At 39.9% G+C, this 26938-nt stretch overlaps 1 protein-coding gene across 15 annotated transcripts in view; it reads left to right on the forward strand.

The window, feature by feature from the left end:
- Positions 1–26685, forward strand: part of CHD9 (chromodomain helicase DNA binding protein 9) — an 81800-nt gene extending 55115 nt beyond the window's left edge. For 9 of the 15 annotated variants that reach the window (XM_053270787.1, XM_053270786.1, XM_053270799.1 and 6 more), the window contains 23 exons: positions 946–1141; positions 1636–1803; positions 6031–6210; positions 6533–6643; positions 7754–7950; positions 8644–8843; positions 9583–9742; positions 10689–10778; positions 11246–11349; positions 11433–11550; positions 12021–12078; positions 13426–13468; positions 13611–13830; positions 13984–14186; positions 15594–16502; positions 17582–17745; positions 18735–19007; positions 19697–19865; positions 20449–20588; positions 20900–21121; positions 21991–22119; positions 22306–22410; positions 23264–26685. In XM_053270787.1, the coding sequence (XP_053126762.1) occupies positions 946–1141; positions 1636–1803; positions 6031–6210; positions 6533–6643; positions 7754–7950; positions 8644–8843; positions 9583–9742; positions 10689–10778; positions 11246–11349; positions 11433–11550; positions 12021–12078; positions 13426–13468; positions 13611–13830; positions 13984–14186; positions 15594–16502; positions 17582–17745; positions 18735–19007; positions 19697–19865; positions 20449–20588; positions 20900–21121; positions 21991–22119; positions 22306–22410; positions 23264–24139 (5035 nt within the window). In that variant the 3' untranslated portion in view covers positions 24140–26685. The remainder of the gene's footprint in view (positions 1–945; positions 1142–1635; positions 1804–6030; positions 6211–6532; positions 6644–7753; positions 7951–8643; positions 8844–9582; positions 9743–10688; positions 10779–11245; positions 11350–11432; positions 11551–12020; positions 12079–13425; positions 13469–13610; positions 13831–13983; positions 14187–15593; positions 16503–17581; positions 17746–18734; positions 19008–19696; positions 19866–20448; positions 20589–20899; positions 21122–21990; positions 22120–22305; positions 22411–23263) is intronic. The other 6 variants (XM_053270794.1, XM_053270798.1, XM_053270792.1 and 3 more) reach the window with 5 other exon arrangements.
- The last annotated feature ends 253 nt before the right edge of the window (positions 26686–26938 follow it).

Here is a 26938-nt window from a genome sequence, read left to right on the forward strand (position 1 = left end):
GGATGGGGCTACTCTGGGAAGAGCATCTGCATGTATGCATGCAGAAGGCTCCAAGTTCTCTCCCTGGCATCTTTAGATAGGGCTGAGAGAGACTCCTGCCTGCAAACTTGGAGAAGATGCTGACAGTCAGTGTAGACAGTACTGAGCTAAATGGACCAATGGTCTGACTTGGCATAAGGCAGCTTTCTATTTCCTATCTGCTGTACAGTTTTGTGGCTGATTAGTGCCGAAGAAAACATTTGGCACTTGCAATGAGTGAATGCAAAAGCTTCCTCATCACCTGCTTTTACCTCACACAGAGCGTTTCTACTACTGTTTGGATATAGCAGGGAATCCAGACAGGCATACTTGTTTTATATGTTGCCAGATTTATGCAAAACTCACTTCAGTTTTTCTTTAACACTCTTAATTCTCATCCACCTACATGAAGCAACATACTGTTTCACAAAAATGGGAGGAAACTGATCTTTCTTGTTTGTGCATCTTGTGAGGGAGGATTTTAGCTCATTGTTTCAATCCTATTGGATTCCCAAAGTGGGGTGCGATTAAAATATCTCAACTATACCAGTAAAGAAATACAGAGAGCTGGCATTAAAACAAGAGCCAGGTAGGTTTTTAAAGTCCCAAGGAGATGGGAAAACCAACATAGAAGAAGATAAACAGTGTGGGCAGTGTGGAGGCAGTCGCTGGTACCGACCCACACTCTGACCCCTCCAGGTGCTCTCTTCCTTCCTAAGACCTCCAACACTGACATTGAATTCAACAACCCAGTAAGGAACTTCCTGGTTAGGAGTGGGGGCTAATGTCTGAGCCAGCTGGAATCGGTCTAGACTCCATTCCCTATAGCTGTACTCTTCCCTCTCAAAAATGTATTAAATTACAATTTAATTTTGTTCTGTTGTAATCTCAGGTTTTTAAAAATGGCTTCTTTTTTGTACTTCAAAGGTACCTATATGAGCGAATCGATGGAAGAGTGAGAGGGAACTTGCGTCAAGCAGCCATTGATCGATTTAGCAAGCCAGATTCTGATCGGTTTGTGTTTCTTCTGTGTACCAGAGCTGGTGGATTGGGCATTAATTTAACTGCAGCTGATACTTGCATAATTTTTGATTCTGACTGGAATCCTCAAAATGATTTACAGGTAAATTTATTTGATTGAACTGCTAACCATTTTGCCTCAAGGCAATAATATCAACCAAGGAGGATGTAAGCTCATCTTTAGTGGCATATAAGTAAAGAGCAGGTATGAAGAAGTAGTATTACATGAATGTGCCTGCAGACTAGATATTGTCATATGGGAGAGACATGATCAGGTTTTAGTGGGCCTGGGCCATATAGGGCTTTACTGAATGTACAACCATTTAACTAGTGACCAAAATAGTTATACAATGTAGAGAAAACCTTTACAGTACACATATTTACAATATCAGGCTGAGTTGACCATAATGCTGATTTTCTTGAATTCCTGAGGGAACTCAACAGATCCCAAATTACTTTCATTTATGGCTTCAGTTTAGTTAAGTTTTAAGTATGTCTGTTTAAATAGTTATGTGGCAGGTTTTGGGAATGAACCTGCAACTTCTGTCTGAGTTTTGTCTGATAACATCTGACAAATTTCATGTACCTTTTTCTCAGGCTCAAGCTCGCTGCCATAGGATTGGTCAAAACAAAGCTGTGAAAGTCTACAGACTGATAACTCGTAACTCTTATGAAAGAGAGATGTTTGACAGAGCAAGTCTGAAGCTTGGTCTAGATAAGGCTGTCCTACAAAGCATGAGTGGAAGAGAAAATAGTGTTGGTGGGGTATGTACCCTCCCCCTATATTTCTTATAATTTGAACAGGTTTTTTTAAAATAATTGGATTATAATTGTGCTTTTTTTTTTTTGCAACCACGTGATTATTCCAGAGAAGAGAGAGAGTCCTAGGTGTTCCTAGAGATTTACACAAGCTTCTATCTGGATTGTGATCCGTTGCACTCATAAAAGTGGGATATTGTGTCTGTGCGGGACCATTCGGGCAGAATTGTCTAGCTCCTCAAAGCGCTTAGCCCTGCCCCCTGCACATGGTGCACTTCATTGGTTTGGGTGGGCTAGCGTTTATCACCTCAGTTCCTTTCTGACCACCATTGTGTTGGCACCTCGGACAGTTAGCTCCTCAGTTTGGAACATTTTCTGTGGAAAAAGAAAACAAATGCTTTGAATTATCCTCTGGCTTGGACTGGACTTCACCATTCTTTATTGAAATGCCTTTTAAAAAAAATAAATGGACGGATTTTTTCAGTGACGACTTTGGACATTTGGATGGATTACAACAGCTCTGGTTTGGAACGAACTCCTGATGATGGCATTTGAGTATCTCTGAGTTTATTCTTTCTTCCCTGTCTTTATGGATAAAAAGAAAACCTTTGAACACTGTCTCCACTGTAATGACAAACTTCTCTCAGTGGACAACCACGAGCTCTGTCTCCTTTGCCTAGGCAAAGAGGATAACCATTCTGCATGTAAAATTTGCCTGACTTTTTCCCACCAGATGGGGAAAAATAGAGCCCTATTCCTATGAACCACACTCTATGACAACATGCTGTGTCCTGGCATGTCAATGCCCTGTTCGCCCATCGACGCACCTGTGCCTTCGACATCGAGCATGGCGTTGGTGTTGGTGTTGAGGACTGTGGAGGGGCAGTCTAAATCCTTAACTCAGAGTGCCACAACGTCGACCTCTGGCACATCATTCAAGGCACCCAAGCCTCCTTCCAACTCGACACACTGAAAGCAACAAAAGTCTTGATACCAAGATTCCAATATTGAGGGGGTGCCCCCTTCCAAAAAACATCGGGAGAAGATTGCCACAACAAGACGCAAGAAGGCAGCAACCATATCTCGAGCGACTCCTTCTCCTTCAGGTCTCCCATCAGTGCTGAAGCATTCTGTTGCTTGCCCTGACAATCTGGAAGTTGTGGAGCTTGGTTCCTTGATGCCCACACCTCAACACCCAGCTCCAACATCAACTTCTATGTCGACCTTGATATCGACCTCTCGACATTGTGATCACTCATTGTCTCTGGCTAAGACTCCTTTGCAGTCTCCTTCTCCAGCAACCCTGTGGGTGCAGCAAGAGCTGCACTCTTTGACCTCCCCAATTGCCTTCGATATCAATGCTGATGACTAGGATCTGGAGGCTGGTCTGGGACAGGGTGATGCTCAGCTTCTTTTGAATATGCTTGACTCTAATGAGAGTACTCCATCAGCGTTGACCTTCTGTGGTTTCCTGAGCCAGGGACTCAATGCTGAGGAGGATAGTGCAGCCTTAACCATCCCGAAGATGCCTGGATCTTCACCCACGAGGGCTCATCTGTCTACACACTCAACTCCTTCAGGCTTCCAGCCAATCCACGATGCCAACCCATACTCTGACCATACAGACCTCCAGTCCACATCCCTGGAGGGCTCCAAGAGACTATGTTACCACCCAAGGTTTGGTGCACGCCAGAGATTGGGGTGATGCTTCTCAAGCACATCTGCAGTCCCTTGGTCTCCCGTATGATTACTATGAATATAAGCTCTGGAAAGCCCTCCAACAACCCTCTACAACTATGATTTCCATTGCAACTCAGGTTACACTCCCATGTGATGAGCCCACGCCATGTTCTACTGTGGTTTCAATGGTGACCCAGGTTCCACCACCAAGAGTGGACACCACTGCAGTCCCTCTACACAAGGTCAAACTTTCCTGTTTCTCTACACAAACTGTGGAGGTCCCCAAAAACCGTCCACTGAAAAGTCAGCCTACACAGATGGTGGTTTTAGTCATGGCCACTTCTACTACACAAAAGCTGAAAAAGAGAGGGCTCAGGGCTGAGGACTGTCATACTGATGGACGATTATGACCCAGATTCTTCTACCCCCAGCACAGACTCCTCAACATCCAGATGAGCAACGTGGTACGTGGGTGATAATGTGTCTTTGAATGAAGAGATGCGCTCCTATCATCACGGCCGCCTGAAGACCGTCACAATGTGAAGTGACAATACATATTTATTTTATTTATTTATTGTTAAATTTATATACTGCCTTTCATTAAAGCAATCCCAAGGCGGTTTACAGCAAAAACAATTTACATATGGTTGCAGAGTATAAGTACTACTTACCTTGTCAATCTATGGACTGGATCCATATGATGATTGTATCCAAATGTCGGTCCTTCAGAAACTGAGGTGATAAGCGCTAGCCCACCCAAACCGACGAAGTGCGGGGCTAAGTGCTTTGAAGAGCTAGTCAGTTCTGCCCAAATGGTCCCACACAGGCCATAGACCAGCATAAAGTATAAGGGGTGATTATGGTAAAGGTACATGAGGATAATAAAAGTAAGAGTACATTAAAAAATACACAAGAAGCATAAGGGCATAAAAAGGGATGTTAAAAGGTTAGAAAACATAAAAAGACAAAAATGCATAAAAGCATGAGTAATCAAACTGGATAACAGCCAGGCTATAAGGGGCAGTAAGAGAACAGTCGAGGGCACACAGTATTGAATGAGCGAAGTGTAGAGCCCACTCTGATTCAGCAGAGGTCAGACTAAAGTTGATAGGACCCACTGCCTACCGCACAGAACCTGGCAGCGCTATATGTGATGGCAGGCTTAAAGTCAGAAATCAAGAGAGAGACATAGAATTGGCTTGAGTGTCCTGGATACTTTCATAGCAATGGAAGGATGAGAGAGGCGCGAATCTACATATTTAATTCTCTTAAATGTACCCATCGCGAATCCCATGCATGGCAGCTCTCACAAGAGTTTAGAAAGCTGCCGGATAGCAACAAGGCTGGGAGGGGGAAAGAAAATGATGGCAGTGAGCTGGCGGGCCCAAGAGTTAATGCCAGCCAGCCGGGAAAACAATGGCACTGGTGGGCGGAGAAGGCAGTGGTGGCCGGTGGGAGGGCGGGCAACAGGAAATCAGAAAGCCTGGCTGGCCGGGTGGGAATGGTGGGAAGAAGAAGTGGATAGCGGGCGGGGGGGAGAGGAAGCCAGAAAGTGGCGGTGGTGGGGTGGGAAGAGAAGCAGCTGGCTGGCCAGAAAGCCATGGTGGGGGGTGGAGAAAAAGGCAGTGGCGGGCGGGCCGGCTGGAGGTGCAGATGCTCTGAGCCCAGTCCAGCTAGTGTCTCTGTAAAACAGACAGTGGAGGAAGACATGCTCGGTAGTTTCAATCTGCACTGTGCCATGGGGCAAAGTCACTCTGCAAATGGAGTCCTCCTATAATGGCCTTCTAGCACTGCTGAAGGGAGGGCAAGACAGTGAGCCAAAGTGAACATCTCTTGTGCTTTGGAACCTCCATTTGAATAAGGTATACTGCTGGAGAGGCAGAATATTGAAGCTCAACACCGATATGAAAGTTTGGGATTCTGCTGAGATTGGTTTGGCGCTTAGTGTCTATACGCTGCTTGATGTTGGTTTTCACTTGGGCATGGCCCATGCTAAATAAGTCAAAGAAGAGAGGCTCAGGGTAGCTATTTTTGTTTCAATTGACCGAGTCCAACAAGATTGGTAATCATCATGTAGAGTTGTGGGGGGACAAGACCAAGCATGGCTACCCACACCCTAGCCTCCACTTTGATCATGCCTGTCTCCAGGCACAAGGTTGCGTCAGAGACACATCTTGGTACTTGGAGTGCTGCCCACAGTAATTTAGATTGCACATTCCAGAATCGTGAAGTTAGTGAAGGGGCCCAGTTGGGCGCCATAGAGGAGCTGAGCTATCAGCTTGGCTATGAACACTTCCTTAGCTGTGGGTATATAATGACCTCCTCTCATCTGCAAGAATTTGAAAATGGTGGAGGAGCTCCCTTGAGCATTTAAAGCCATATGTTGCTCGATCATATGCCCATCCATCCGCCAAGAGTGGATTTTGGGCCTCCTGGTGAAGACTATAATTTTAGTTTTATGATTCCGCCTGACTTAGCTTAGAAAGAGGTATTGGTGAATGTGTATTCTGTTGAGTCTTGAAGAGATTCATATAGCATAAAAATATTGAACAGATCCAGCAACTGTCCAAAAAAGAAATTGAGGACTTGCTTCGAAGAGGAGCATATGGTGCCATTATGGATGAAGAAGATGAGGGTGCTAAATTCTGTGAAGAGGATATTGATCAAATCTTGCAACGTCGCACAAAAACCATCACAATTGAATCTGAAGGGAGAGGTTCAACATTTGCTAAGGTAGTTATCCTGTTAGACTGCTTTCTGTAACCTTTGCTCATTTAACTCTGCTGTCCAGGAGCTTCCTGATTTCTCATAGGACTCCACCCTTTCTCACTTAGTGCCCCTTATGCCTAGAACTGTCTCTCAGTGCACCTGCATGATCTTTCCTTTCTTATGTCATGTTCAGAAAATCACAAATCTACTTAATTAGTAGGATTGATGTGAATGCAGCTGGTGTTCTTTGTTCCTTTCTTCACAATATTGGGGATGGGAAGGCACCTAGCTTGCCATACCTTAAATTTGACTGGTATATTGATGCAACTTTTATACTGTGTTACAGGCTAGTTTTGTTGCATCTGGAAACAGGACAGATATTTCATTAGATGACCCCAACTTCTGGCAGAAATGGGCCAAAAAAGCAGAAATAGACATAGATGCCATCAGTGGTAGAGTAAGTATGTAATGTTTTTCCTCACTAAACTTAAAACCTGAATGTGCTTGAATTTAATGGACAAAGAATTGGGGGAGAGGTTTCCAGTGGGCCATGAGACTTAGGTTTAATCATCAGCTTGTAACCTTTGTCAAAAGTGACTTCTTTGGATGACAGTGAGGAAGTGGTGGTTTTTGACACCCTCCTCTTTCCCAGGAAGCCCTCTGTGCCACCTGAAAATGTCCCCAAGAGCTCTTCAGTATTTGGGGACATATTTTTGAGTGGCACAAAGGGCTTTCTGAGGAAAGGGAAGGTGTCAAAAATTGCCACTTCCTCACTGCACCAGTTAGTTGGCAAGTTATGTTAGGCTGCTATTTTACTGCACCGGTACATCCACCCTTTTGCTGGGTCTTTCATGATGAGATGAGTTTTCCCAGTTGTTAGCCATTGTTCAATATCACCGCCTTGCAAAATGTGATTGAACTGTTTTGATAGTTGTTTATGAAGGCCTGTTAGGTGTTTAAGCCAAAAGCCATGCAGTTCATCGTCGCTTGGAGCAGTCCAATTTTTAATTTTCTTTGCTCTTTCACTTATTAATTCTGCTGTTATTATTAGATCTTGCATTTGTTGGTTACATTTTTTGACCTCTTTCATCCAGCCTGCTTTTTTATTATAATCTATTGGATTGTCCCATAATTTCCCCCAGAATTGCACTGTTTCTTCTTTATTTGGTGTTTCTATGTTTCTTGCAGTTTCTCCTTCTATGCTTTGGTAGAAACGTCTCTGATTTGACTGGAATTGGAGATTCTGCCTGTGTTGTGTAGTTCTGGCTTCATATCTGCTAATCTTCTTTGACACTGCTGTTATTTGCTGCTTTATTATTTCCAGGACTTATCTAATTTTCCTTGAATCTAGGTGGTATTTTTGGATCAGATGCTAGGTGGTGGTGGTGGTGTTATTGCATTTATTTTGCTATCTCAAACAGGCTCACAATCTTTTAAAAGGCACAAGGGAGACACCAGCAAACAGCCAATGAAAAAGTTGCTATGCTGTTCTGAAAAGGACTGCTTTTCTAAGCTATAAAGTGTTAATTTGATGATATTTTCTCAAGTATTTATTGCATGTTTACAGAATAGCCTGGTTATTGACACTCCCAGAATTAGGAAGCAAACAAGACCATTCAGTGCCACAAAAGATGAACTTGCTGAATTATCGGACATTGAAAGTGAAGGGGATGATAAACCAAAGCTTCGGAGGCCTTGCGATCGCTCCAGTGGATATGGAAGAACAGAATGCTTTAGGGTGGAGAAAAACTTGCTAGTTTATGGGTAAAAATGTTTTTAGTCATCTGAATGTCATCAGATCACTACCAGATCATAAGTTACATTGAAGCAACCTGTTTTTATGGCTCGTGAATTGTAGAATTGGGCCACATGTTACTTTATAGATTTGTTGATTTAAAAAAAACTTCATATTGCATAATATATACAATGTACATGTTTTAAGTGTTGCTTTATAAAAATTATAGCAACAAAGTCATCCAAAGTATGCTGTCTTCACGTGCACACACACAATATCATATGATGATAGTGGTCAAAGTCAACTTTTGGAATTGTTTAGATCACTTGTGATTGTAGAAAAATGTGCAATATACTGGAGACACATATTTACATAGCAAGAGATTGTCTAATCACTTGCCAGGGGAGAGTAACCTGAGACACCCAAATGGTGAACTTAGAAAGGTTTCTATCGATTGCAGAAGTTTTAGCTTCATGTTATTTAAACTCATGTTAAACAAATTCTCAGTTTAACTGCCTCATGCATCTTGAAGGGAAGAAAATTATATGGATATATATGATTTATACATATAAAGAATCTTGATGCATGAAGCTTTATGGAGATTATGTGATCAGTAAATCCTTTGCAGTAAGAACAGCTAACCAATAGTCTTAAACATTACTACTTCTTAAAAACAACTCTTTTGTTAGTTAAAATATTGATCAGTCTTAAACTCTAACCAGGTGGGGTCGCTGGAGAGAGATTTTGTCGCATGGACGCTTCAAGAGGCAACTGAACGAACAGGATGTGGAGATCATTTGCCGAGCCCTCCTGGCATACTGTCTTGTTCACTACCGAGGAGATGAAAAGATAAAAAGTTTTATATGGGACCTTATCACACCAACTGAGGATGGGCAAACACGAGAGTTACAGAATCACCTAGGTAAGGGTTCATGTATACTATTGGCCACAATTTATTTAAGATTGTGATAAAATTAGACTCAAAGGATGCCAAAGCAAGATACGCCTGAACTACAGTGTGACTCCCAATCCATGTTCTGTTCTTCTAATTCCCTATTTGTGCTTCAGCTGAGTGATAGAACTCATACTTCTCATGCAGAAGATCCAAGTTCTAATTTTTGGCATCTCCACTCAAAAAGATCATACCCTGAAGAGCTGCTACCTTTCAGAGTATGCAGTAGTGGGCTATATGGACCAATGGTCTGACTCAGTTTAAGGCAGGCGTGTGTGTGTATATATATTTATATATTTTTAGTCTTGGAGAGAAAAGCGGATGGTGGGATGTGACTCTGAGCAAATTAATAGCTGGGAACAGAAGGGTTAAACAGCTCCTTTCCCTTTCCATGGTCTTCCATTCAATCCAAAGCCACCTGCAGAGGAGGACAAATCATGAGCTACATTATATGTAGTTTTACCTTCTCTGCAATGTTTAGTATTACTGTTGTGAATTCTCTACACTTTGGAATGTAATTCATTGAATATTAAGGAAAAAGAGTCTCTTCTATATTTTTCTTTAATTTGAACATTACACTTTGAAACATGAACATATTCAAAATGTGCACTTGGGAAAGTGTGTACATATGCATTTTATCACTTTAAACCTTCTAAGAAGCAGGTACTATCCTGCCATAGTCATTGCACTGTGTTCTTAAATTATATAGGTTTGTCAGCCCCTGTCCCCAGAGGTCGAAAAGGGAAGAAAGTTAAAACGCAAGCCAGCACTTTTGATATACATAAAGCCGAATGGCTTCGAAAGTATAATCCAGAACATTTGTTGCAAGATGATGGCTATAAAAAACACATAAAACACCACTGCAACAAGTAGGTAGCAGTATAAATAACTTGATCTATTGTTAAGCTTATTAAAATATTGTGTGTTTCAAAACATAATGTGCTTTCTTGAAGTACAAATAATTTCCCCTTCTAAAATCTAACAGGCTGTATTAACGTTGTCCCACAATTTAATGAAATATAAAATAGCATGATTGTAATAGCTATATTTTTATCAGTCCCTTTTTAGTAAAGTGGGTATGCAGCTAGAGCCAAAGGAGGACAGGATGGGAAATGGTGTCTACATTTTGTCTGATGCCCTGTACCTTATCTTATCTTATCTTATCTATCACATTTTGATACCGCCTGATAAGTGCATCTCCAGGCTGACATTTCTTGCGGGAAAACAGTGGGGGAGAGGGTAAGACTGGCATCCTCCATGCAGGCACACCCCTTTAGTTAACTGAGGTTGAGAGTTAGGCTAAAGAGTAGCATGGCTTGTGCATCCTGTAGTATTCTCAGGGAGGGCTACTTTAAGGTCCTTGTTCATTAAAAGATCACAGGATGAGGGGAATTGGCCTCAGAGGATACTTTTATCTGATTCCAATTCTCCATGCCTTCAGCCACAACATTTTGCAGTTTAAAACAATATATATATTGAAAGCGTTTAAAAATACCAACTACCTGTTGCTTCCTTTTTTTGTTTGCCAGACTTTTCTGAACTCAAATTTATTCTTCCCCACTCTTTAAACTGCTCTTAAGGTGGTTTTATCTGCTGAATTTTTATCAGTGTTGGTTTTTTATAGTGCTTGTGTATATAATGTTTTATCATACTTTTCTGAGCTGTCCTGTGCATTGATGTGCTGAAAGACAGGATACAAATGCATTAAATAAAATACATTGTACATATATTTAAAATAATGGCTAGTTGAACTGCAGCAGTCTGAATTAAATCTTGGATAGACTAATTTATTTTCTTCTGTGTGTTCATGTTTAGGGTTTTACTTCGTGTTAGAATGCTGTATTATTTGAAACAAGAAGTCATTGGTAATGATTGCCAAAAAGTTTTTGAAGGAGTTGATGCTAGGTAAGCTATATGTAGAGTTCTTTCCTCATTTTGTGGTGTTAATTTTAAGTTCAGAATGCTTGACTTGAACTGAGTTTTAATATTTGCAAAGCTTCAAAGCAGGGAGTAATAATTTTAGTGGGTGGAGGGTGTGAGTGTGTGTATTCATACTATATATGTGAAATAAAGTAAAGTGTGTTGTCAAGTCGATTTCGACTCCTGGAGCCCACAGAGTCCTGTGGTTTTCTTTGGTAGAATACAGGAGGGGTTTACCATTGCTGCCTCCTGCGCAGCTGCCTCTCAGCATCTTCCTATATCGCTGCTGCCTGATATAGTACCAGCAGGGATTCGAACCAGCAACCTTCTGCTTGTTAGTCAACCATTTCACTGCTGCGTCACTTAAGGTGACAGTATATGTGAAATAAGACCCCAGAAAAGCATCCAGCAGTGGATACCTTTAACACCTGCTCTCTTGATAAACATTTCAGTGAAATTGATATTTGGGTACCTGAGCCAGACCATTCCGAGGTGCCTGCAGAGTGGTGGGATACAGAAGCAGATAAATCTCTACTAATAGGAGTTTTTAAACATGGTAAGTATACAACTTTACCCTTGGTTTTCATATATAGGTTGGCTATCTTTTGATGTGATGTTCATAGTATATTCCCTTTCCAGGTTATGAAAAGTACAATACAATTAGAGCAGATCCAGCACTGTGTTTCTTGGAAAGAGTAGGAAAACCTGATGACAAAGCAGTTGCTGCTGAGCAGAGAGCCAATGATTATATTGATGGGTATGTTTTTTACTTTTTAAAAAACCACTATTTAAAGCAAATCATCTTCCATTATGAACATGCAAACAAGATAATGATTCAGAGAAGAGGATTAAACTGATTGGAACACTCTTGAGACCAGGTAATTAACCTGTGACAATTTATTGTGGAGGCAGGAAGGAGACTGGTTTTATGAAAGAAGTGACATATGCCTCTTGGTTCAGCCCCTGGACAGAGCTTTCTTTGATAGAACCTACCTTCTAGTGAATAGAAGGGGAAAACACCCCATTGTCTGTAACTATGGATGTTCTCAAGTAGTGAAAGTAGTTTGAGAACTAGATTATATATTCTTTGAAGTAATAATCACCTCCCATAAATGAAGTGAATAATAAATTTCTGAGTAAACAATTATATGGTAAACTACTCATATTTTACTGGTTGAATTTAATATGTATGTGTGGCTTCTTGGTTGTTTCCCCCCTCCCCCGCAGGGATGTAGAAGATCCAGAATATAAACCAGCCCCAGCAATGTTTAAAGATGACATGGAGGTAATGTCTGTTTACTTCATCATTAAGTAAATGGTACAAAAGCCCCCTCATTGGAAACTTTTGTTGAAAAGTGTTATATAAATATTTGTTGTTATAACACTCTTTCACAGTTCAGCAAGCCTGACAGGCTTGATAGGTCTACCATACTTGCCTTTATGATAAATGCTTTATCTTGATGAAATACAATAAACCTTGGTATTCATTTCTTAGCAACCCTTTCTTTTGATTTAACTATATAATTTTCACTTTGATGGATAAATCATAGGCTTCTAGTTTGGAAAGGGATTTGTTAACGTCTCCATTTTTTAAAGTTAGATTACTATTTTTAGAGAGTCCACCAGCTGCAGAAAATGTTTACATCCTAAATTAGGCGAAAGAATGAATGTGGACTAACAAGCTGAAATTAAATCCACGCAAGATAGAGGCTCTGCTGGTCAGCAGAACAGCTGTCTTGGTGGTGGTTATTAACTGGTTTTTGATGGGGTTTTACTCGCTTTGAAGGAATAGTTTCACAGCTTGGGAGTTTTGTTGAACCCAGTGCAACACCTGGATGGTCAACTATCTATGACTGAGGGGGCTTTTGCACCAGCTGCACCTGTTTCAGTCAGACCTGACTGGTTTTTCATGCCCTTGTTACATCTCAATTGGATTAATGTAACGCTCTACATCAGGCTGCCCTTGAAGCCCTTTCAGAAACTGCTGTTGGCCCCAAAATGCAGTGGCAAGGTTCTTGACTTGTACTACACTTACATACCACACTGGCTGCTTTTCAGCAGCACTACTACCAATTTGCTTCTGAGCACCATTCACTGCTCTTCAAAATGCTAAACAGTTTGGGACCGAGGTACTTGATAAACCATGCCCAGCACAGGAATCTGCCTGTCCAGTGAGAACATTTAGAGAGACACACTTTCATGTGCCACCTCCTTCTGAAGTGTGTTGAGTGGTCACACAAAAGGGGGTCTATTCTAGGTAACTACCCTCCACCCTATGGACCTCCTTGGCCCAGAGGGTCTGACTGCCCCCTCTGTAGGTGTTTTGGCAAATGTGTTAAATATTAATGTAGCAAAATCCCACTTTTCCCATCTCCTATTCTTTGAGTTTGTGTTATGTTTTGGTTTTTGCTCACAGTTTTGTTGTTAATTGTGTATTGTCAGTTTTTGTTATATGAGCTGCCTTAAAAAAAGAAAAGAAAGAATAGGCAGGATACAGATTATTTAAAATAAATAGTTTTGCTAAAGGTATGGCTTTTGCTATGTCCGAATCATGCCTCTCTGTGTGTGTTTTTTTACTGCCTAATATATATCTATCTTTGTTGATTCTTGATCATTTTAATTTGTATTTTAGGATGATGTGTCATCGCCAGGGGACCTCATAATATCAGATGGAGGTAAAACTGCCATGATGTTAAGCTCTTACTGTGAATATTCTTGGTAGTTCACGGACAGAGCAAGCTTGTATTTTGTGTGGTGTAGAATATGGTGAATCAGTATTGAATATCTTTTGGTTTTCTCATTTTTTCTAAATTACAGATGGTCAAATGGTTGAAGGGGACAAGCTTTATTGGCCAACTCAGTCTGCCCTAACAACACGCTTGCGTCGCCTAATAACAGCATATCAGCGTACTAGTAAGAACAGGCAAATCCAACAGATCCAACCTGCATTTCCAGTTCAGGCCTGTGTGATGCAGACTCAGTATGAAGAAGCTGTTTTAAATCCAAAAATGGCTGCCAAAATTGAAAGACAGCAAAGGTTTGTGCAGGTTATAAGTACCTTGTTTTAAAGGCTTAAGTACATACATGAAAAATGCCTTTTGACCTCTTCCTAGTACAGTCAGTCATGGCTTTGTCCTGTGCTTTGGAAACCATTAATTGTGCTTATCTCCCTTCCTGGATTTCAATCTAGATGGACAAGAAGAGAAGAAGCTGACTTCTACAGAGTGGTTTCCACCTTTGGTGTAGTGTTTGATCCTGACAGAGGCCAATTTGATTGGACAAAGTTTAGAGCCATGGCTAGACTACATAAGAAAACGGATGAGAGCTTAGAGAAGTACTTGTATGCTTTTATGGCCATGTGCCGGAGAGTCTGTCGTTTGCCTTCAAAAGATGGTATGTTACTTGAGATGTGCTCCTTCTTTTCATGATAAAGAGGCTAATGCATATATATATATATATATATATATATATATATATATATATATATATATAATGGGTCAATAAATCTATCAATCAATCCTTTATTACGGTCAGAGACCAGCATATAATGGTAAAATCCCAGATTCAGTTGTTTTCTGCATATCAGAACTACTCCAGTATGCACGTGTAGGTGTCCCCAGCTTTGAAGTGAATATGAAGTGAAGAGAGGAGAGCTGGTCTTGAGCAAGAGAGGAATGCTGGTCTTGTGGTAGCAAGCATGACTTGTCCCTATAGCTAAGCAGGGTCTGCCCTGGTTGCATATAGAAGGGAGACTAGAAGTGTGAGCATTGTAAGATATTCCCCTCAGGGGATGAAGCCACTCTGGGAAGAGCAGAAGGTTTCAAGTTCCCTCCCTGGCTTCTTCAAGATAGGGCTGAGAGAGATTCCTGCCTGCAACCTTGGAGAAGCTGCTGCCAGTCTGTGAAGACAATACTGAGCTAGCTAGACCAATGGTCTAACTCAGTATATGGCAGTTTCCTATGTTCCTATGTTTCCTATTAGAATTGGGAAACTTTATGCACGGAAGATACTGCTGTATAAGGTCAATAACAGCCATATAAACAATGAGAAATTCTCCATACTATATTACTTTGCTTTATTTTTAACCTGCCCTTTCTCCAAAGAACTTGGAATGCTGTAGATGGTTTTCTCCCTGCTTATTTTGTCCTCAGAATAACTCTGAAATAACTTTGCCTAAAAGACAGTGATCCATCCAAGGCTATCCAGTGAACTTCGTAGCTGGGGAGGGATCATGACTTCCCAGATACCCTAACCTCTTGGTCTCTAATACTTTCAGAAAATACTGCAAGATCCAAACTAAGTTAAAATCATGACTAAGCCCTATTGAAATTAAATTCATTGTTACTAACTTGTCTCACTTATTTCAATGAGACTTGGTCCCATTGTTTTGTTTTTGGTGGTAATCGTCTTCAGCACCTGATTTCCTTTTAAAAAAACCATTTCTACTTCACAGGGGCATTTTTAAATAAGAAATTATTGGTTGGTAATATCACTTAATGCTTCAGCTTGGCAGTTACCACCAACTCCCTGCCTTTCCCTTGTCCAGACCTCCCCTTTTTCCTTTTTTTGTCTGCTTTTTGTTCTAAGTAAAACTGTGTTTACCCCAAAGTGTTGTCATACTGAAATGAAAAATTTATATACATATTAAATATGTAATAAAAGAATGAATGGAATGAAATGAGAAGTTAGAAAAAATGTTAGAGAGCAAAATTTGGCATTAGTATTTTTGCTGTGTTTCTAACATAGCTTACAAATTCCTGTTCTGAGAGGTGCTGATGCTTGTACGTGTTTCCCATGTAGAACTTGTGGATCCAAACATTTTCATCCAGCCAATTACAGAAGAACGTGCATCTCGAACCTTGTATCGCATTGAACTTCTCAGGAAGGTCCGAGAACAAGCTGTCCGTCATCCACAGCTATTTGAACGATTAAAACTTTGTCAGCCAAATCCAGACCTGCCTGTCTGGTGGGAGTGTGGGACTCATGATTGGGGTTTACTGATTGGAGCTGCAAAACATGGAGTTAGCAGAACGGACTACCACATCCTTCGTGATCCCGAGCTTTCATTTATGTCAGCCCAGAGGAACTACAGTCAGAACAAAGTAGCATTTTCGAGGACTTCTACTCCACTTTTGCATCAGTATCAGATGGCCTTGTCTGCATCTCCGCTCACACCTCAGACAAGGCTGCTAGATGTTAAAGGGAGCACTCTTGAAGATACAAAAGTTAAGAATGAAAACCATAAAGAAGAACCTCATTCTTCAGGAGAGGAGTCTATGTCTACTGAGGATATTCAGATAGGAGTAAAGACTGAACCTCTGAGCCCAAAGAATGGCACACCATCACATGCTGCAGATCACAAACCTATTGCGAAGGCAGACAGTGACAGGCGTATGGTTGCAGCAAGAACAGAGCCCTTAACTCCTAATGCTGCTTCTAAAAAACAAAGAGCAAGCAAGAGAGGATCAGAATCTAGCTCTGATTCAGACTCCGATTCAGACAGATCATCCTGTTCTTCCAGATCATCATCATCCTCTTCTTCCTCTTCCTCTTCTTGTTCACGCTCCAGATCAGGATCCAGTTCTTCATCCTCTTCATCTTGTTCTTCAGCCTCATCATCCTCTTCATCTTCTTCATCATCATCGTCTTCATCCTCATCCTCTTCATCTGAAGAGAGTGACAGTGATGAAGAGGAGGCACAAAAGAGAGGTAAATGCATAAAATTGTTCAGCTGTTTAATGTTGAAAAGAATAAGAATGGGGCGGGTGGAGTACTGATTTTAAACTTCTGCTGACTTAAGGTTGATATAAGCCACTTTTCCCTTAAGAGATTCTTGATATTGAGTCATGGGGAAGGGTGGGCTGTTGGAAGTGATGTATAATGTTGCAGTTGCAAACAGAAACTGCAGAAATCCTGAACTCTTTCTGATAACTATGAAAAGTGAAAGTGTGACTGAAATATAGAAAGAATGATGTAATATATCACTGTATTGAAGCAATCCATCCGTGATAAAGCTCTGTCTCCTCTGCTTGCTTAGGTTTATGCTTTTGGAGTACTTATGTGAACCTGTTGCTGTATGCTTGGTATATTATGTTGTCAGTGGCTACGACTTTTGTTCAGCACTCTATATCTAGTTGGTGATGCTTTCTGATGAAGACCTGGCAGTCATTGCTCACGCTATGATGATCTGGCCGTTTGAGCAGAATTGCACTTGAGGATCATTCTGGAATTACAGTTGCAGCAGTCTGCAGCAGTCCAGCCTCCCAGAGCAAGTGGAGAAAGAGAGTCTCTTGAGAGCAGATTACATGCCATGGTTCTGATGTCTCATTCTCAGTTGTCCTATCATGATCTCTCTTGTCATCAGGTTGTCTTATTTGTGATACTATATATATGATTCAAACCTCCAGTGGCATGCATGTAATGTGTAGCTCCTCCACTGTTGCGTAACTAATGATAGAAGAAGTCTTCATCTAGACTTAGAATTTTGTATTGAGGTTTCTGATTAAGATTTCACAGTTTTATTTGTGCGTCGATGATCTGTGACTTGTCTACTTAAATTTACATAAAGCAAAGCCGGTACTTAGCCTGTGCACAAGAAGAAGAATTTTTTTTAAAAAAAACTTTCATTCTAAATGCTGGTTCATATAATATATGGTTTCTCTATGCAAACAATCCCAATCTTCTCTGGTTACAAGTTTGTAGATATTAAGCCACTATGTTGCAGGAACCACCTATATATACAGTAATGTAGGTTTTAAACTCCAGTTACCAGCAATTGTTTCCTTCAGGAGAAGGAACTCCTCACTTGAAATCGTATGATGAAGAGAGCGTTGCTTCCCTAAGCACTGTGCAGGATGAAACCCAGGACAGTTTCCAAATGAATAATGGAACACCAAATTCCAACTGCCTCTTCCAAGGTGGATATATGTTGGCTGCTTCCTACTGGCCAAAGGTAAGTTAGTAATGCCTTGTGCATAGGGATCTAGATCTGTTTCTTTACCAAATTACTGAATATGTTGGCACACATTCTTCCTACTTTTAAATCTGGTGTTGTATAATGTTGAGCTTCAGTCACTTATTGTTCTGACTTGGAAGAAGAGTTGCACTTCAGCATCTTTAAGTGAAGTTTGCTGGCCTGTTAATAACTGTAGAAATGTGTTATACTTTATTCAACCTCAGAAAGTCAATCAGATTGATTGATTGATTGATTAAGTGCCATCAGGTCAATGTCAACTCTTAGAGACCACATAGATAGATTCTCTACAGGATGATCTGTCTTCAACTTGGCTTTTAAGGTCTCTCAGTGGTGCATTCATTGTTGTTGTAAGCAAATCAATCCACGTTGCTGCTGGTTGTCCTCTTCTCTTTCCTTCAACTTTTCCCAGCATTATGAACTTCAAGCGAGCTGGGTTTTCACATAATATGTCCAAAGTATGATAGTTTGAGCCTGGCCATTTGTGCCTCGAGGGAAAATTCTGGATTGATTTGTTCTATGATCCATTTGTTTGTTTTCCTGGCTGTCCATGGTATCCTCAAAACTAGAACCCCTGTATTTCTTATGTCAGCAACATTACTAGTATTGTCTGGTGCTGTTTCTTCGGGTATCCATGTCTTTCTAATTTATCCAGTATACTGATGGTCTGTGGTAGGTGAATAGAAGTTCCCTTTTAATCCTAAACTGGTGAGGTCATGCTATTTTTCACAACCAGGAATCATGTCTCAAATGCGACTGAGAATACAAGGCGAGATGGATCTAATACTAAACTGCATGCCCAAGATCACAGGGCAATAGTTGCCATGTGATAATTGGACTGAACTCTTCTGTTCAACCTGCTAAATTAACAGAATGTTTTTCTTGTTTTCTGATTGTATCTTTTGCAAGTCATTTAGTTCTGAGACAGGAAAGTGCAATATTTCTAAGCTGCATTCTGTTCCTTCTAGGATCGTGTTATGATTAACCGTCTGGATAGTATTTGTCAAACAGTCTTGAAAGGTAGATGGCCTTCAACGAGGAGAAGTTATGACAGCAATACTGTGGCTTCTTTCTACACCACTAAGCTTCTAGACAGCCCGGGTGCCGCTGCAGACTATAATGAGCCCAGTGTACCAACTCCCCCAAGTGCAGATGTTAAAGAAGAAAATGATCAGTCACCACAGATGTCAAAGGTGAAGAAGCATGTACGGGAAAAGGAGTTTACAGTGAAAATCAATGACGTATGTTTATTTTTATTGCCCTAGGACCTGATTGCGATTGCGGTGTGCGGCATGCTTTACCTGCAAGTGGCTGCCTGCTCTCAATCTTACTTCCTTTGCACAAATATTTGTGGGTATTTTTGAAGCAGTTTCTTTAGGGCATTTCATTTTTTTTTCCCCTTTCAATGGCTCATTTTTCAGGATCCACCAACAAGTTAGTTTTTTTTCTTGATCTTTTGAAGCCTTGGCAGTGAGATGCTTTCTCAAATGGCCTTTCTTGTGCTGTTTCTAGTGCTATAGTTATTCTACAGAGTGTGTAGCGATTTTCATCCCAGAGTTAGCTCTGAATGTCTGAAAACAAGAACGTTCAAATCGTTACATTGTTAAATGCCCTTGGTAAACTATCAGAATAATTCTATCCTTCCCATTCCTAGAGAATGCCTCAGGGTTCTACACTGAAGCTAGATGGCAACACATACTAATAAATAAGAACTCTTCCCTCTCCTAATATTTACACTTGATGTCTGCATATTTTTCTATCTAAATACATATATATTTTTCAGAGTACATATTCACATGTAGTTGTTACTGAAATTGACTAAATGAATAGCATCTCAGGGTGTAGATAAAAAATTGCATATGGACATCCTAAGTTAAGTTTAATTTTGTCTTTCCAAAGAAATCTGCTAACCTTCACGTTTGTTTAACAGGAAGGTGGTTTGAAATTAATTTTTCAGAAGCAGGGACTTTCTCAGAAACGGCCATTTGAAAATGAAGATGTCACATTAGGACAGCAGCAGTATCTTGCCAGACTACATGAACTCCAGAATGCTTCAGAGACTAGCCTTGCCAGTTTTCCAAAGTCTTTGCCAGAGTCAGGTAAGCACTGTAGACTTTTGATAGTGACTGTTCAGTACTAAAGGACTTGCTACATCAATATTGTATGTACTATAATTTTTGAATTTGCCATTCCAATTTTTGGTTGGTTTTCTGTCACCTAGTTCTCGCAGAGATGATTAACCTTTGTCTAGTCTGCACCACCTCCTATTGGAACCGTGATGGAATGGTTCTCTATATAATAGAAATACCTTGCATATAGAAAACTGGCATATTGCTGTGAAGGCTAGGCCACAAGCCTACTCCCTGACATCAAGCTTTGTATACAGAGGGAATGTTTTGGATGGTGGAGCATTGTCCTGTGAGCACCCAGCCTGAAGTGGTACAATCCAGACACAGATTTTGCCACTACAGTGAGAACTGGTTCTATAAATAGCATGGAAGAAGTGACTCTGGAGTCTATTGATGTAGGGGCATTTGTATATGTATGCCAAATTGCCCTTCGCCTGCTATATGTGTGCATTGTTAGGCCAGTCAGTGTTTGCTTATTACATTTTAAACCAAACATATTCATTAGGAGCAGATCCTTGGCAATCTAACTTTATCGAATTGTTCATTTGATTAGGAACTTCCAGCCAGTCAGTCACTAGTGCGAACGGAATAATAGTTGATGACCAGCCTGTAGTGAAAAAGAGGAGAGGAAGAAGAAAGAATGTGGAAGGAGTTGATATCCTGTTTATAAACAGAAATAAAGTACCTAACCACGTAAGTAATTTTGAATCCAAACAAAAAGTAGGTGATGTTATTTTGATGTAAATGTCTTCAGTTTTGAGGGCTTTATTGTCTTAAGTTTGACCAAACAAAAGTCTACTTCCTTGCTTAAGCACAAGTATTGTACAATATTGCGAATGCTGTTGTGGCATTGATCCTGCAAAAGACTGACATTGTCTCCACCGGCATCTTTTTAATCAGATCTGTATATTTTGCAAACGAAATCTTCCTTTTGGCAGGGTTGATACATGAAGATGCATTTATATCATCTGCTTTTCCTTTAAAATTTCCATTCATTTCTACAGGTTTGTCATGGCATTAATGTCTCTCAGATTGCTCCAGGAATAGGCCCAGTACTTCCATATGCACAATCCCAAGGCCTATGTGATTCAGAAAGCCCAGTTCCAGTTATTAACTTGAAAGATGGAACGAGACTTGCAGGTGATGATGCCCCCAAAAGAAAAGATTTGGAGAAATGGCTTACTGAACATCCTGGCTATGTTGAAGATTTAGGAGCTTTTATTCCTGTAAGTAATTTGATGAGTTAGAGCTTCATTCTACATCTGCTGCAATATTTGGATACAACAAGCCAACTCTGTGTGATTTACTCTTTTAAATCACACAAAGTTTCCGTTTCAAGGTGCAAGCAGCTAGGTTGTGATAAACGGAGGGATAGCCTTGACACGCAGCTTAGCCTAGATTCTTTTGTGTTTGGGCTTATCACCTTGCTGAATTTATTTGAAGTCCATTTCTACCTCAGTGGCCTGAATATATGATTACATTTTTGAACATACATTCATATATTGCTTTGGAACTTTAAAATTTTGTGTGAGGAATGATGCGAGGTGTGTTTGCTGTAAAGTAATTTGCACTAAATTCAGTGGGAGTTAGTTACAGGCTAAGGGCCAAAACACATCATATTAACGAATTATATTAATTTGTTTGGCCCCACATATTTAGATTTTAAAACTTGAATAGCAGTCTGATATAAGAAGAGAGTTAACCCTTCCCCACCCACAAGCATGGGCTTGATCTGCATTACGCCTCCCATGGCTGCTGTTTCTCTAAGAAGGAAGTTTTGAGAACTGGGAATTTTTGTTCCAGGAAAAATAACATTGGGACTGCAGCAGGGGAGAAAGGTTAAAGCCCTCCCCTACAATGTCTTGGTTTCTTGGACCTACAAGAAACAAGTCAAGCTCCTGTTTCTACCCCACCTCCTGGTCCCTGCAGTTGAGGCAGGGAGAGTATACAGGGCCAAATTATGTATATAACGTGTCATTTAACCTGAAGTATTCATAGGCTTTGTAGCCTTAGAAGTTTGTGTTTTCATCTTGTAAGAAGCTTTAACAGCACATTATTGGGTAGTTATTGATCTTTTTAAAATCTTTTACAACAGAAAACGCAGCTTCATGAGGGGAGACCGAAACAAAAAAGGCATCGTTGCCGTAATCCTAATAAATTGGATATTAATAGCCTTACTGGGGAAGAACGTGTTCAACTAATCAACAGAAGGAATGCTAGAAAGGTAATTATTTCACTTTCTTTCCAGGTCAAGCATCTGGTTAGGCATCCTGCACAGAAACCTATTTCACCAGAAACTGAAACCAGATTTACTTTATTTGTAAAGATAGGACTCAAAACTGAAATCTGGATCACAAAACCATGTAATAATCTGAAATGATTAATTATTTATTTTATTTTTACATTTAAGGTAGGGGGTGCTTTTGCTCCACCACTGAAAGATTTGTGCAGATTCCTGAAAGAGAATTCTGAATATGGAGTAGCTCCTGAATGGGCAGATGTTGTAAAACAATCAGTGAGTATCTATATAGAGAAGAAGACAGTGTAATAATTTGACATTTTTCAAAGAAAGAAGACTAGTTTTTAAAGAGTGAGACCCCTGTATTAAGAACTTTGGAAGCAACTAGGGAAATCTGTGCATCTTAAGATCACATTTGCTTGGTTGCATAACAAAGATATTATCTCTTCTAAGGTTATTTTTTGAGAATCAAATTGCTTGTCGCTATACATTTCAAAAGCCAATTGACAAATTATAATATTTAGCATTTAGATGCTTCATGGGTTTGGAACATCCACATGCATATTTTAGTAATCCTTAAAAGAACCTTGTATTAGCCCTGTATAGTTTGTCTGACGGGTATGGAGTGAGGGCTAAGACTTGAGAGGACAGGAACTTTTCTAGCTAGTGAGTTTGTTTGAGGTGAGACTTGAACCAGGGATTTCCTGGCTGACATGCTTGCTCACTGCTCTCCCAACTCTTGTATGCTATTGGCAGATTACTGTATATATGGTTGATTGAAATATTCATGAACTTGGTTTACCTACATAGTACCTTTTTGAGATGTACCATATTTTTGCAAATATAACCCACAGGATATACAAGATTTTGCATTCCAGGAGCGGGGTGGTGTGCAGGGAATTAAGTGGATATGGGGTATACAAGAGGTTTTTACATAAACGACAGCTGCTCTCTCTACTCATAATGCAGAAGGTGAGGATAATACAAGGGTTTAGTTTTGTTTTTGTTACATAACCAACTATCAGCTGCAGGTTATACTTGCGTGTGGGTTATATTCGCGAAAATACAGTAATGTAGCTGCATTAAATAGTAAGATTAACACAGGTGTCTCTTCTCCCTTCTTCCCCAGGGATTTCTTCCTGAAAGCATGTTTGACCGTATTCTCACCGGGCCTGTTGTGCGAGAAGAAGTCAGCAGAAGAGGGAGGAGGCCTAAAAGTGAAATTGCCAAGGCAACAGCAGCAGCTGCAGCTGCCGCAGCAACAACTACAAGTGTACCAGTCAACCCTTTGCTAGCCAATGGGCTACTCCCAGGAGTGGATCTGTCTACTCTTCAGGCCTTACAGCAGAACCTGCAGAACTTCCAGTCGCTACAAGTGACAGCAGGTTTAATGGGAATGCCTGCTGGCCTGAACAGTACTGGAGAGGCTAAAAACATGGCTGCTGTGTTTCCCATGCTGCTTTCAGGAATGGCTGGATTACCAAATTTGCTAGGAATGGGAGGACTCCTAACAAAGTCTGCAGAATCTCTGTCCGAGGAAAAAAAGGGAAATGACTCTAGAGAGCCTGATGGAAAGAGAGAAAGGACAGAGAGCCAAAATGCACATAATGGGGGAGAAAACTCTGTGTCGGGTTCTCCTTCCACATCCTCCGCTGCTGCTGCTGCAGCTGCCAGTCCCTTAGCTCTTAACCCCTTACTGTTGTCCAATATACTTTATCCAGGGATGCTTCTCACTCCAGGCCTTAATCTCCATATCCCAGCTTTGTCCCAATCTAATATTTTTGATGTACAGAACAATGAAAATAATGGCACAGGCTCAGCTAAGCCTACAGAAGAAATGGAGGAAAATTCTAGGCTTCAGGATCAAGATGACAAAGGGGGAACAGAGCCTAGCTCTCGCAATGAAAACAGCACAGATGAGGGTTCAGAGAAAGCTGATGCTTCCTCAGGATCAGACAGTACGTCTTCCTCGTCTGAGGATTCAGATTCTAGTGATGAAGACTGACCCCAGACTCTGCACTTAAATTATAAACTGATTTTGAATTTATTCTTTATTTTGTTGTAAATAACCCAGTGTTGAGTGAGTGCATCAATAATTTACTGACAGAACATTTCAGTATTTGTTTAGAAGCGCAAACTGCTTTCAAAGACGTTTTGCATGTAATATTTCTTGAAGTTCATAAGTTTCTGAACTTGTATGTACTATCATACACAATTGTGTAAAAAGAATTACAGCAAAAGGCATTATAAGTTTGTGTTTTTTGGGGGGGTGGGGAGCGTTAATTTTAAAAAAAATGCTCTGTAAGAGCTGTATATTTAATATATTTGCAGTGAACACAGAATTCTTTAAGCGCATTATTGATTTAATTTGAATATAGTTTTACAGCCTCCTTGACACGTATAATTTACAGATCAAAACTCAGCAATAATTTGGGCAGCTAATGAATGTCATGAAAGCTGTAGAATCTACATCACCATCCATTGCTTTAATTACATGAAAATGCTCTAGTGTTGTGATGCACTGCTGATGTTTCCAATTCAGGTACAACTGTGTGTTTAAAATAAATAAAAAAATTCCCAGTCAGCCAATTAAATTGGCTACTTGTTACCTCAGCTGAGTTAGTTTAGGAAGTTTACATTGGTTTCTCTACTTGTTTTCATATTCTGCTTTGCTTTTTAATGGCATCCTGTGTACATTAATTTGGCAAGGGAAATTACCATTATCAGTTGCGCTCTTGTAAAAGTAAAGGGAAATTTTGAAATGCAAAAAATCCCTTTCCTGTCTTATTTTGACACCATGGATACTTGTTTAATTTTAAAATCTTGCTCTCCTTCTACGGCGTTCATGTTGTCGAGGAGCTGTATCCACAAGTTGAATTAACTCTCATAAAGTGCCACTTTCAACACTGCATACTTCATGTATAAGGATTAGATCCTTGTGAGAATGGCTTGTTTGCTTTGTCTGGATTTCTGTTTGTGTTTTGTTTGTCATGTAACCTCCTGTAGTTACCAGTTGTTAATGGTAAGGGGAAATGTAGACATCATAAATTCTTATTTCTCTACAGGTTTGCATTTGACTATAAAGAAAAATGTTACCCAAAATCAAGATTGAGGGTAACATCAGTTAATTATAATACAGTAATGCTGAGTTGCCCAATAACTAAAAAGCACTTTCAACAATGAGAGAGATTTGTTCCTTGAAACCATGGTAGTAACAGTGCTTAAAAAGCACCTGTTTAAATACAACTCTTTAGAACCCTTACTGTATAAAATCAATCTAATATTTGATATGTGATATGATTCCTTGTATTGCTGAAGCTGCTATTACTCTGAAATGGTAGAATTGCAGATTCATGACCATATGGTGGAACTGACAGATTAGGCGTGAGTTTGTGTTGTCCAAGAATAGGCAAGTGTTGGAGGGAATGGTTAAAAGTCCCGGTGATGGGCAATGACAAACCTTTTCAAAAGGGAATAATTAACAAAATCTGTATTTTGATATGTTTCTGTTGCTTGCTTGTATAGTAAACAAGACTGTGTTTTTTACAAATACCTTAACCAATTTTAAAAGTTTGTACATGCAAAATCATTAACCCCTTGACTAGAAAGCAGTATTAAATGTACAGTAATTACACAATTATACAAGCAACATTTCAATTGTGCTGGTTACTGTATCCCCCCCCCCCCAGTATAGTATTGATTTTTTTGGCCCATCCTACAATGTCTTAGCAATAGTCAGAACATGCCACAATAAAAGAGGTAGCAATTCTTCATCATGAAAGGATGCATCACATATTTAATATTTTGCCCTTTGTAATATAGCACTTTTGTTTATCTCATCTTGTATGTATCCATGATATAGCCAAAGTTTTCCAAACACAGTTGTTGACTTAGTCAATGGAGTATTTCAACAATATCATCATTTTGCACCACATCCCTTCACACCTCCCCTAAAAAAAATCCTAAGCATAATTTTTAATAAATTTATGAAATAAAGTATTTTCCTAATTATGGTCAAGTGAATTTGCTTACCATTCTAGTGATCTTTTCTCTGTAATAAGGCAATTTACAGTATCAAATAATGTACAGCTGATACAGATTTGAATATGAGGTAATGATTGGTTTGTTTTTAATCAGTATCAGTTGGGAAATTGAGAAATATTTAGTTCTGTCAGCTAAAAATATGCAAGTGTGGCTGCATAAAGTCAAGGATTGTAAGGAGACTTCATTGAAATTTAATACTGAAACTTCAGTACAAAGGATATCTGATGGTGAAGAAGTATATGTTGGTAGTGACTAAAAGAACTTTAGCTCTTATCGCCTTGTATTTCTATCCCTTGTTCCAGGCTTCATGATCCAAGTCTTAGTCCTGTTTTTCTTTTGGACATTTGCAATATTTGCCAGTTGTGTTCTGTGTAGTCTGAATTTGCTTTCTGTAGTTGAACAAGCGTCTTAAAAAGTCATTTGTAATTTATTGAATTACTTTCTATGATGTTCTATAGAGCAAATGGAAGTTTAATTATTTTTTATTAAACATATTCTTTGACAACGTATGATGTTTGCCTCAGTACATTAAAATGCTTCCTTTTAGTTTTCACACAATGCAGTTAAATTCTGAAAATTAAATGAGTGTAATTACTGAAGTAATTTTGAAGGAATTAAATACCTGAAGCTGCTGCAAGAACATTTGTGGATGCACAGCTGTATGAGCCTATATTTGCACTGCTTGTCAGTGCACTTCTAAGCCCAGTTCACAAAGTTGTTTTTTGTCTTTAAAGCCTTATGTGGGGTGGGACCAGGATAT

This window comes from Hemicordylus capensis, chromosome 9, assembly GCF_027244095.1.
Source record: "Hemicordylus capensis ecotype Gifberg chromosome 9, rHemCap1.1.pri, whole genome shotgun sequence".
NCBI lineage: Eukaryota > Metazoa > Chordata > Lepidosauria > Squamata > Cordylidae > Hemicordylus > Hemicordylus capensis.